The 12,363-nt window shown below is 36.2% G+C and overlaps 1 protein-coding gene across 1 annotated transcript; it reads left to right on the forward strand.

Moving 5' to 3' along the window:
* The first annotated feature begins 10,174 nt into the window (after positions 1 to 10,174).
* LOC132184826 (protein MOTHER of FT and TFL1) lies at positions 10,175 to 12,137 on the forward strand. Its single transcript, XM_059598600.1, has 4 exons — positions 10,175 to 10,449; positions 10,531 to 10,592; positions 10,698 to 10,738; positions 11,680 to 12,137. The coding sequence occupies exons 1-4, from the start codon at positions 10,255 to 10,257 to the stop codon at positions 11,898 to 11,900; spliced, it is 519 nt and encodes a 172-aa protein (XP_059454583.1). The 5' UTR covers positions 10,175 to 10,254; the 3' UTR covers positions 11,901 to 12,137.
* The last annotated feature ends 226 nt before the right edge of the window (positions 12,138 to 12,363 follow it).

Below are 12,363 nucleotides of genomic sequence, written 5' to 3' on the forward strand. Positions count from 1 at the left end.
AATCTTCAATTCTTAGTTTATGTTGCTATTGTACGCTGTCAGAACAATCCAAGTTCTGCCCGGTGTCATTGGGCATCATCTATAATAGGGAGTTTGCCCCCACACGTGAGGGAAAGTGTTCAAGTAATGGTTAAGTGATTAAATTTACATCTTCCTATCAGCTTAAGCTTTTTGGATGAATGGTAGTTTAACAGTTTTGACTTTAGCCATGACTATCGCAGTCGTGTCCATGTCATTTACCTATATCTTTGCCATGATTCTGGTGACCCCGTAACATATTCTAATTATATTAGGCTCATTTGACCGAAAATTACACGATATTTTGATAGGAGTGGTTATGGTTGTTCTTGTGATTCACATAGTTCACCCACTCTACTAGATAGCGAACAAGTTGTGGGATTTCATAAGGGATCCAGGTGCAGCGCTCAGTAGATTGGTCTAATGTCTAAGAGGAAAACTGTCATGATCGATCAGAAGAATTTTGATATGCTTTTGTACGTTGCTGAATTTAGCCTCAAATTTGGATGTTGTTTGATTTTTGTGGAGACTATTTTCATCTGTTATGAATTTATATGTTAGATGTGGTAATTTAGAGTTGGCAATGCAACTTAATTAAATAGATAAACTTATATATAGTTTTGTTCTCCCTTTTGACTTAGCCCTACTCTTCTTTCTAGTTGGATGCTCTTCAATTATCACTACAAGAAAAACGGTCTTTAGCGACTACTCAAAAGTCATCACAAAAGGCCTTAAAGTGGTCACCAATGACTATTAGCGACCAAAACTGTCGTTGCTGATACTCCGTTGTTAAAGACCCATTAGCGCCGACTCGTTAAAAGTAGTCACTAAAATACCTTAAATAAACTTATATATAGTTTTGTTCTCCCTTTTGACTTGGTCCTACTCTTCTTTCTAGTTGGATGCTCTTCAATTATCACTACAAGAAAAATGGTATTTTACGACGACTCAAAAGTCATCACAAAAGGCCATAAAGTGGTCGCTACTGACTATTAGTGACCAAAATTGTCGTTGCTGATACTCCATTGTTAAAGACCCATTAGTGACAACTCGTTAAAATTAGTCACTAAAAATACCTCCCATGAGATGGCTTGTCGTCGCTAATGGTAAATGCTTTTTTTTTTTGGTATCAATTATGTCCTTGTGGGCTTCAGCAGCTATTAGAAATTAATAAAGACAAAAAATTCTATTCATAGAAGAAAATCAAATACAATGTCACAAGGCCATTGCATACTCACCCTTAATGAAGGGATACAAGTGAGAAAAAAGATTCAAAAACACCAATATTCTTTAAATATGATAAGTTCCAATATGAACAAATTTTACTGTAGTTGAGTATTGGGCACAGAACAATCAAACACATTTACAATAACCCAGTTTAGCAGGGAAAAACATATTTTTGAGTTTATACCATTTTCTCCCTTAACGGTTACAATCATACACCTCAAGCTTTCTGCAAAGAAATTCAAACATAAAAGAAAAATAAATAGAAGAAAGCTAATCTTGCTCAACGGAAGTTTTTGAGTGCTTATTGTATTTGAACGCAAGTTAGAATCACCCAATCATTAACCAACAGTTGATAATAGATTTACAAAATGCAAGGGATTTTCAAAATAGTCACTCAATCATCAACCAATAGTTGATAATCGATTTACAAAATGCAGTGAAGTTTACTCGTAATTTCTATGTTTCTGTTTCTATACCAATTTTCCAAAGACTTTTAAAGCATGAACTATTTTGTAAACAAGTATATTTGTTATCTCATATTTTATTAACCATGCACAACTTAAAGGTCTTGTGGGTACTTCATTGAGAAGCATATTACATATAACCAAATTCTTAGATCCCCAGCCTATGCTGAACCATACACATTTCCACAACAAGCAGCAATAATTGATTAGAAGAATGTCAAAATGTGCTCAGGGGTCTATGAAGACTTTCTAAAATCAGGACAAATGCAGGTGACCAGAGAACATGTTCACAAAAGAAAGGACCATATGAGGTTTTTTTTTTTTTCTCTTCTTTTAAATATAGAAATACATTCATATATATTTTTCTATCTATTTATATATGAACGTCTTAAAAGAAGATATTTCATTGTTTCATGTAATGGTATCCAATTGGGTGGACGAAAAACGTGGCACATTAATGTTAGTGGCCACTCTGATTTCAACCGCTAGTTGTGAAGCTGCGATAAACCCACTTGGTGGCGTTTGGCCTGAAGTACAATGACGGGTAGTTTGGCTTGTAGGAAATATAAAATATGTGAAGCCGAAGAAGTCTGGCTGCAACTGTCTTTCCTCCAGCGCATGGGTGTGCTCAATCGCGGCCATGTGCGCTCGATCGCATGTCTGGGATCGAGTCTCCCCTTGTGTGCACGAGCGCACGCCTTGCTCGCTCGTCTGGACCTCTATGGTAGTGCGCTTGATCGCAGGTCCCCTGAGATCGATCATACTATTAGAACTTCTAGCTTTCCCAAATTTGCTCTTTAATGCTCAAACATTACCAGAAGTGCTTCATTTTCTTCCAAAAGCCTACAAAAACATAGAAAACACATAAAAGAAATAAAATAGCACAAACTAACAAAACTAAGGAATTAACAAATATAAGTTAAGGGACTAAAATACATATATGTTAGTACTTATCACCGGCAGATCAGTTTTTGCTTATGCCAATCCATATTTTTACCTACTATTGGTCGTCTGCGGATTTCCTCTTACAAGCAACATCTTTATATGGTTTTTTACTTTAGTCATGACCATCTCAATTGCGTCCATGATAGTTACCTATATGTGGGTACTGATTTTGGTGACCCCGCCACATTTTTATGATGAAGTTGTCCATTTTCTACATGCAATATTTTTGATAGAATTAGCTTGTGGTCTCTTATGTTGGTATATACTTGGACGAGAGCGGTTGTGATTATTTGTATGATTCACACAATTGGTCCACTCTCTTGGATGGTGAAGATGGTGAAGAAGTTGTGCAATTTCAAATGCAGGTCAACAAGGGATACAGCAAAAGATCTGGCTAATGTCTAGTTTGGGTAAGAAAGGGGTTGTAAGGGGTAGGGTTTGGGTAATCTCACTCTAATCTTTATCTTTTTGTTTAGTGTTAAGTTTATAATTAGTGCTTGAATTGTATTAGGATTATTGGATGCTTGTTGTTACACCTTAATCAGTAGTTTAACGATGAAGAAAGCATGTTGAAATTTTGTGAGTAAATTATAATTAAAGGATGCCGCTCTTTCAAAGTAGTCAGAATTTTGTGTTAAAGTTGTATTGAGTTAAACGCCAATATAGGTCCAAATCCAAAACTACTTCAAGGTCAATACCCAACCTAAACAAAATGTACAATCGGTCCTTGAAGGACAATAACAATACTAGATGAAACAACTAATTGATTTGTTCCAAATTGAAGAAATATATGATATGAAATAAAATATGAAAAAGATAGGCAAAATCGGATAGAAAGTAATGGCTACATCTTGAATTAAAGTATGTATTAAACAATATTACATACGTCTTTATTTATTTATAGAAAGATTATGAGTAATAAGCAAGTAAACTCTAGAACACAAATAAACCCTACACAGAGAATATAAAAGATTTGATTACAATCAAACCTAAATGAGAAATATTCTTATAAGAAAATAAACTTAATATAAATATATATTCTAAGACAAATGATTGTTATACTTATACACCACCCATAAAAAGAGAGAAAAAAAAAATGTAACTATTAAACACATCACTAGATATTTCAACTTTTTGAACCATGGGGCATCTGCTTCATACAACAGCATTCAAAGTCTGATTCTACCGAGTATGCAAAACTGAGCAAGTCATCAAAAATATTTGACAATAATATATAATCAAGAGCAATGTCTGCAGAACTTATATAATTGAGAAGAAACAAAACTTTAATGCAATCAATAGCAATTAGCAACAAATTTCTACTAGAGCAAAGTTGGAGCCTTTGGAATTACGTGTGCTTGAAAACAATGACAATTGCAGCGAAGTTGTCTTTACAGTGCCACTCATGAACAAGTTCCTTTATAAGACCACGGCATACTGCAGTGACGGGTAACCCTTCTTGTCAAACAAATGTAAGCCTTCTAAGTAACCGATTGACATAAATAACTTGAGTTAAAGCTTAACAAAAATGGATTATTTACAAGAAACAATGCATGGTAAGCAGTTCCTGGAAACATTTTCTTAAACCCTCCCTCTAAATTATGTGGCTCCTAATTGCAAGGATAATTTAGACAGTATTTCTTTATACCAATTGTGAAATAAAACAACATGGTTGGCCAAATTCTGTTTTTCCTAAACAGAACATGACATATGATGCCCACTTGAATTGTGGTCCACCAAAACAGTGGAAAACTATGTATATAGTATGGATAGCTCACTGATGAAACAGGCCAAACCACTTAAAGCAGTTTTGAACAGTAAATGGCTTCCACTGGAAAAGACAAGCCTATATTCAAATTATATATGGGAATAACCAAAAAATAAACTCATAATTACTTCTGTCTCCAATGCAGATGGCATTAATCCATCTCATAACATAGCTGTTGAAGACAAATTATGTAATAAGGGAATAATGGCACACTCCTCTTCTTCCTCTTTTTAAACTTGGAACAAATAGACTTGAAGAAGACAGAAATAGAATCTAATGAAGACAATTAGAACCTAATAAGCTAGATATTAAATAAGCATAAAGAAAAACAAGTCCACTCAATCAGATGGGACCAATTACACAATAGATTTCAAGTTCCACAGTAAGTCAAAGTGCTGCTTTACTAATTGACTTGTCAGAAAGAAACTGCAAGGTGTGATCTTATCTTCGATAATTTGTGAACAAAATCAACAGCATCACTTGATCCAAATATCTAAAACAAAATGATTGTATCATTTGCTGTAATAACTCTAGAATCTAAGCAAGAAGATCCGGCTATAGAAGTGAAAATAAAAATCTAGAGGTGTCAAAGATGAACTATAAATTGAACACATTTAAAAGCATTTCCAAGATCATTGCCCTGATGCACTGCGGTGCCCTTTACTTTAGGTTGAGCCGAGACCCAGAATCCATTGGGATCTTTCGTATGATAATATAGATATAAATATTAATTAACCTATATAAATATGCATACTTATAAATTATAAGTATAAGTATAATTTATACTTATGCTTATACTTAACACATCGGGCCTTTGGTGGGTCTTGGTCGGGTCCCTGGTGGGTCTTGGATTGGTCCTGGGCCTTTGTCAGGAGATGCACATAGTAGATCTAGAGAGCTCCGTTCGCAAGGCCATTCGCTATAGGTTTGGACTTGGCATCACAAGAAGAATGCTTATCCTATCTTCGTCTGAACGGCTATTAGGACCGTCCGAACAAAAGTTGGCACTTGCCGTTTTAGGGTTTTCCAATTTCAGTTTCGATTCATATAAACCCTAGTTGCGTTAGAACGAGACCGTTAGTTGTGTGAACGCTACCTCGGATTTTCCATATTAGGGTCTTCCTATTCAGCAAAGAAACCTAATTCTTAGTTTCCTATATATATGGCTCTTCATAGCACGATTTTCCTAAGCAAGTAAGAGGGAACATTTTATTTTGTGCTAAGAGAGAATTTTAAGGATTCAAAGCGTTAGAGCTATTTTCTTTTAGAGTGTTGAAGTGATTTCATAAGTTGTTCTTCATCGACAATCAAAGAAGTCTGTCAGAGGTTCTGACATGGTAAATCAATAGAAGAAGTTTCCATAGGCTCAAGGGGAACTATTGAGGTAGAAGACAAGAATGGCCACTTGTCTAAACGAGTTTGTTTCAACTTCAAAGGTTTTATCAGTGTAAATAACTTGTAATTTTTCCTTCTTCTATAGTGCATGATTTCCTGGGTTTGGTTGCCTCGGGGTGGTTTTTCTTTTTGAAAAGCTCTTCAAAGGTTTCCAATTCATTTCCAAAATATTGGTGTCTCTTTGATTTATTGGTTTACATATTTTGGTAATTGATTGTTGCATGCTTCTCAATTTTAATTTTGCATTATTTTTATTAAACACCTTATTCACCCCCTCTAGGTGTACTTTGGAGTCTAATTTATATTTTCAAATGAAATAAATAGCATTTATTTTATAGTTGTGATTTAAAGTCGGTGCATCAACTGTTGGACATGATACTACAGTTGATGCACCGACTTTAAATACTTCTCTAGTACTTTAATTAAATTTTTTTTTTTTTTTATTGATTGTTAGTTGGTTGAAACTAACCACCAAAGAAAAAAAAAAAAAAAAAGTAAAAAGGACTTCCAAGTTCACATATGGAGAGAGAGAAAAAAATGAAAGTAATAAAATAATGAATGGTTAAAGAAAAATTAGCATCAAATATGGAGAGAGATCCCGGCAAGAATTAATTTGGAGAAATGATGGAGAGCTTGATAAATATGTGTTTTTTAGATTCTTCTCTAAATTTTGGCTAAATGTACATTTTAAAGAGCTCATTGGTGCTGTTTAAAAAATATAAAAAAAAAAATGGGAAACTTCACTTTATACCCCTGAATTATTACGTGATTTGATAAGCCCCCCCTCCGAACTTCAAAACATCTCAATTTGAACCCCTAAACTTTCAATTACAGTCAATTTACCCCCCTCTGTCAATTTTTGCTGTCAAAGCCCCTAAGAAGACAAAATTACCCTTCAATTTTCTTTTTATTCAGAAAAAAAAAAAAATTTGAAAAAAAATGGTCATAAGGTGGCCCAACCGTGGGTCACCTTGTGATTCTTTTTTTTTTTTTTTTAAAAAAAAAAATTAATTTGAAATTAAGGGTAAATTTGGAATTTTATAAAAAAATATCAGGGGTATTAATGCAACGTGACTTACTGGGTTACAACGAATAACAGCATTAAGGAACGGGATAAATACTTCTATGATTATGAGACTATCAATGAATCAAAAAAAGCTTCTTAAAACAATAGATGCTATCTAAGGTTTAAGGAAAAAACACAAAAGAAACTCAACCATGAGTATTCTTATTGAAGAAAATCATATATAAACCAAATTTGTGTTTCTAGAGGTTATAAGCATGTATTTATAGACCCCCAAAATCTTAAACCTAATAAAAGATGAAATAAAGTCGATTATTGTAATTCTACGAAGCCCGTTTGGACGGGACAAATCCCCGTTCGGATGGACCCTCCTAAAATTGAAAGGAAAGTGCGTAAAACAATGAAAAACTGAAAATAACATTTAGTCGTTCGGACGGCTTGGACGGCTTGTGAACGAGCTACGAATGGACGTCCTTTTGACCTAGTAAACATCGAAATTAGCAAACTCTCGTGTACCATGACTTTGTAGATCCTTGAGTTCGCTTTCCAACACTTCAAAGATTGCTCTAATCGTAGGTCTGAAACTCTAGATATGACATTTTTAGTAGAACTTGTCAGGTGCTAGTTTCTCCCTAATTATCGCTCTTCTTTATGGAATCCTTAACTTTCCGGTCTATATCATCCTCCTCAGGTTGGAGAGAATTCGCCATCGAATTCACATCCTCAACATTAAAGTTCGTAGGGTTTAATTTTCACCTTACATCATTCTCCCCCTGTTGGGGAGAATTCGTCCTCAAATCCGGTTGGTTCTTTCCACCGTTGTTTTCCTTGTGAACATGTAATTTTCCTCATCCGCATAAAACTCATTAGAGTCATGGTTACGAGAATCCGACAAGATTTTGTCTACACCAAGGAAATCAACACAACATAATTGTTCATCACTAAAATTAGGCACTTCACTTGGAAGGTCTTCGTTAGCCTGTTCATAATCTACTCCTCTTCCAATGGGTCATCTTCCTCGGGGTAGAGGCCGCCAAATATAGGAGAAAACATAGCTTCTTCGCACTCTTCCTCTAGGTCAGATGGCAAAGGTCTTTCATTCGGATCTACCTCACTGACATCGTATTCATAGGTTGGTAGGGAATCCCAATCCACGAATCCTTGTGAAGGATCTTCAACATCTTCATACTTGAACTCTTCATTAAGGAACTTAGATTCCTGAAAATCTTCATCCACATATTCCCTTTCCTCCTCCACCGAATATGGGTTTGATTAATGAATTTGAGGCTCGCGAATAACAGTCAAGTTGGCTTGTCGCGGCATGTCTGCCTCCATCCGCGCCCTCTGTTGTTCAGATTGCTCCCTATGAACGACAATCACGTTATCTTCATCCACAAAGCGTGGAGTTGGTTGGCGGTGACAAACTTTAGGACCACCCATATTGCCCAATCGGGTAGCAGTGGTCTCTATCTATTTCCACAGGATCCCCACCCCATCGTCCATGCGTTGGCAACGAATCGCCGATTGATTCGTCATCTCTGTCGCCTCCCCAGGCACCTTCTTTTTGCCAGACTTTTCTATCTTTTCTTTTTGGGTGTCGAGCTTGACGCCTGCGTCCCGTGATATAGCATGAGCTTGAAGTTCAGGGGACTTGTCAAATCGAGTGGTAATTCAGGGGTTTAAAGTGAAGTTACCAAAAAAAAAAAAAAAAAAAAAGAGCTCATTTGTGATGCTCTCTAAGTCACTCTAATTACCACTCCACAGAACTGTACAAGAGAATTTCATCTCATACAGCTCCTCGTTCAATTCTTTCGAAGACGTTGGATTGTTTTTCTCGTTCGAGATTAATCTTCTCTTCTTCCACTCCGCCTCGAAGAGTAATTGGGACCAATTTAGTCAAGTTTTGATTCATTTAAAATTTGGGCTCTTCTATTTCATTATTGACATGATATTAACCATTTAATGCATCAATTTTAAATCTTAATGAACTATAAAGTGCATACATTTAAAATGAAGACGATACTTATTCCCCGTATAACGACTTCACATATTCTTAAAATCACTTGTAGATATGATTGTATATTATAACTCTATCGAGTTCTCTCTTAATGAGTTGGGCTTTGTTTCATAAATTACAACCCTTGTGTGATAACTAGTACTTAAAATTTGTCTCCAAGAGGTAGCTCAATCGACTGAGACCACACTTAATGAAATGGAAGTCACTAGTTCGAATCTCCTCCCCCCTCTTGTGCGGACATGTCAAAAAAAAAAAAAAAGTACTTAAAATTTGCATATTAAATTTGTTTCACTTGTATATTAAGTGATTAAATTTGCATCTTCATATTAGCTTAATATTTTGGGATAACTAGTAAAGCTTTTGGGATAAACGATAATTTAACACGATATCAGAGTTAGAGGTCCTGAATCAAACATTGACTTCATAAATTCACCACATTTAAATTAAATATTCTACATGTTGGGTTTTATATATTAAAAGAAAGTTTTAGCCCACATGTGAGTGAGAATAATTATTAAGTGATTAAATTTATACATTTCTTATTAATTTAAGTTTTTTGAAAAACTGATAATTTAAATAGTGGGCCAAGAAATGAAAAAACACTTATCCTTGTAGCACGTGGCATGCTGGTGTTGGCTGAAGGAAAAACAAGCTGCGCTCTTTCTGCTGCAGAACTGGGCCCCCATTGGAAAATGGACATAATCTTCTGCACCGCACTTCCTGACATCTTTTTTTTCCCAGTGGAAGTGATTGAATCCTCTTGTGTAGTAATCAACGGCTGATAGAAGATTTCGAACCATCTATTAGATAAGCACAAACACACTTAAGAGAAGTTCCCCGAAGAGAATCTCGCAGGTCATTTTGAGACCAGTTTTTTATTACCTCCTTAAATCAAGAACAAAGCCACAGAAATGGAAGTTAAAGAGAGAGCTGCGCTGTAGTGCATCAAGGTCCGCCTTAACAACCTGTACCTGCTCTAAAAGGCACTGATTTCTTTTATCCTCTGGGCCCCACGAAGCCTATATATTTTGGCCTGTAGTTTTAATTCATGCTTATCTTGAGGTGATGTGCATGACGACGCCCGCCCTTAATTAAGCGTTCTTACTTTGTGAGGTGATGGTGGAAACGGAGGGCTGTGATGCGGCCATTTGTAACGAGGAAAAGAAAGGATGGTGGTTTTTCGTATGGAGTGGCCTCACACGTGTTGATCGCTGCGCATCTAAGCTTTGTGATGGCCTATGCATGCACCATTGGATTACACAAAATCCACGAATCCCATTTACCTTTTTCTTCCACTATATATATACACTCATATGTCTTCCCTTCAGGCCATAAAAAAGCCTCTAATTATTATTATTATTATTAATTTTTTTTTATTTGTTATTTTCGTTTTCTCATGGCTGCCTCCGTCGATCCGCTTGTTGTGGGGCGAGTGATTGGTGATGTTGTAGACATGTTTGTTCCGACCGTCAACATGTCTGCCTACTTTGGCCCCAAGCACGTGACAAATGGCTGTGATATCAAGCCTTCAATGGCTGTCAATCCTCCGAAAATGACACTCTCTGGGCATTCAGACGAGCTATATTCTCTGGTCTTCTCTCTCTCTCTCTCTAACCTAGCTTTTAGCTTGCATGCATGAGTGATCTTGCTTATATTAATGTTGATTATGCAGGTGATGATTGATCCTGATGCTCCCAGCCCTAGCGAGCCCACCATGAGAGAATGGGTCCATTGGTTGGTCACTTAATTCTTTTTTGTTTTTTTTTTTTTAAGCTATGGTTTTCATTTTAACCTATGGTCAAAATATTTTTCATTTATGAAGTGTGTTTGTGGTTGTAGGATTGTGGTGGACATTCCGGGTGGAACTAACCCAACTAGAGGTATAGAAACCAAGAGTACTCGATCTCTAGTCTTTGTTTGGATCTTGGGAAAATACAAGCAAAAATGCAATTATATTTTCCATCCACAACTGAATGCGTGAATGCATGCAAGCTGATTATAAATTTCTTTAGTCTCATATTTCAAAATCAAACTACATTAATTAAGTTGATAAATTTTGTTTATATATCCATCTGCTTTGCAAGAGGATTAAGGGTGTGTTTGCTAACCATTTCCATTTTTTTTTTCCTCTTCCTACATAAAAAGTCAAAACACTCACAAATCACGACAAAAAAAAAAAAAAACATTTATATTTTCAAAAATTACTAATGTTGCAATGACGTACATGGGACATATATGGATGGCACTGACATCCTCAGTGGGCATCCTTCCTTCATAGGCTCACAGAGAATCTTTTTCAGGAAAAATCAACATTCATGCATGCATGGTAGTTGCTTAGAAAAAATGAACATGCATGCATGTCTTTGGTCTTCGGATGTTTCAGATTTCTGGCCAACACCAATTGCTCATTAACAACTGTCTCTAGCCGCAAAAATATGCAGAATCAGCCAAAATACATATCATGCTCTGGCACCACCCTTTATGCTGCTCTCGCCACGTGGCAAAACTTTTTTTTTTTTGTAAACGTTTCAAATATTATATATGCTTTGTTTTTTTGTTTCTAAAAATCTTGTAAGAATCTTATAATATCAGTTTTGTTTTTACATATTTTTTAACTTTTGTCTTGCATGAATGACTTTAGCTGACACGTGATTGGCACATAATCCACTAGTGACACGTTTGCTGCCACTTGTCAATTGTCATAGTCACCTTGCCTTCTTTGATCCCAAGTGGCATTTCATAAGCCCCTCCACGTGGAGAACATGTAGAAGCCCACGTGGCGTTATTTTACATGAGTTTTACAAATGCTGATTTTCATCAGGGAAGGAGATTCTGCCATATGTGGGGCCACGGCCACCAATCGGAATTCATCGGTACATATTGGTGCTGTTCCGGCAGAAGGCTCCTCTGGGACTTGTGGATCAGCCAGGCTCTCGTGCAAACTTTAGTACCCGTCTTTTTGCCGGCCAGCTCGATTTGGGTTTGCCGGTGGCGACGGTGTACTTCAACTCACAAAAGGAGCCGGCGAGCAGGAGGCGCTAGCTGATCGGCCGGCCGTCTGCGCAGGGAGAAGTGATTAGTGGAAGTATATGAAATGGGGTTTCTAATTAAGGTTCTTCTGTAATGAATGAATGTAGTGTGGGTCATTCTCCTGGGTGCCCGGGGAGGTGACCGTATATTATCCAATTAAGTCTCTGTTTTTTCTTTCTCGATGATAACATAGGTTAGAACTATGTTTTTGTGTTTCTTTCATGTTGGAATATTAATGCTTGTTTTTTCTGTGTGTGTTGTTGTTGTGGTGTCAAAATTGTATATACAACTCAATATTAGGTAACCAGGGAGGGATGGAGGCAGACATTTTTATGGGGGAGATGTCAAAGCATCAATGAAAAATGTATTAAAATAGGGAGTGAATGAAAAATATATTAAGTTTGTAGATTAAATTAATGTATAAAAAAATATAATTAGTATTCATTTAGTGTCAACGAAAATATATATATATATA

This window comes from Corylus avellana, chromosome ca6 (assembly GCF_901000735.1).
Source record: "Corylus avellana chromosome ca6, CavTom2PMs-1.0".
In the NCBI taxonomy this organism is placed as follows: Eukaryota; Viridiplantae; Streptophyta; class Magnoliopsida; order Fagales; family Betulaceae; genus Corylus; species Corylus avellana.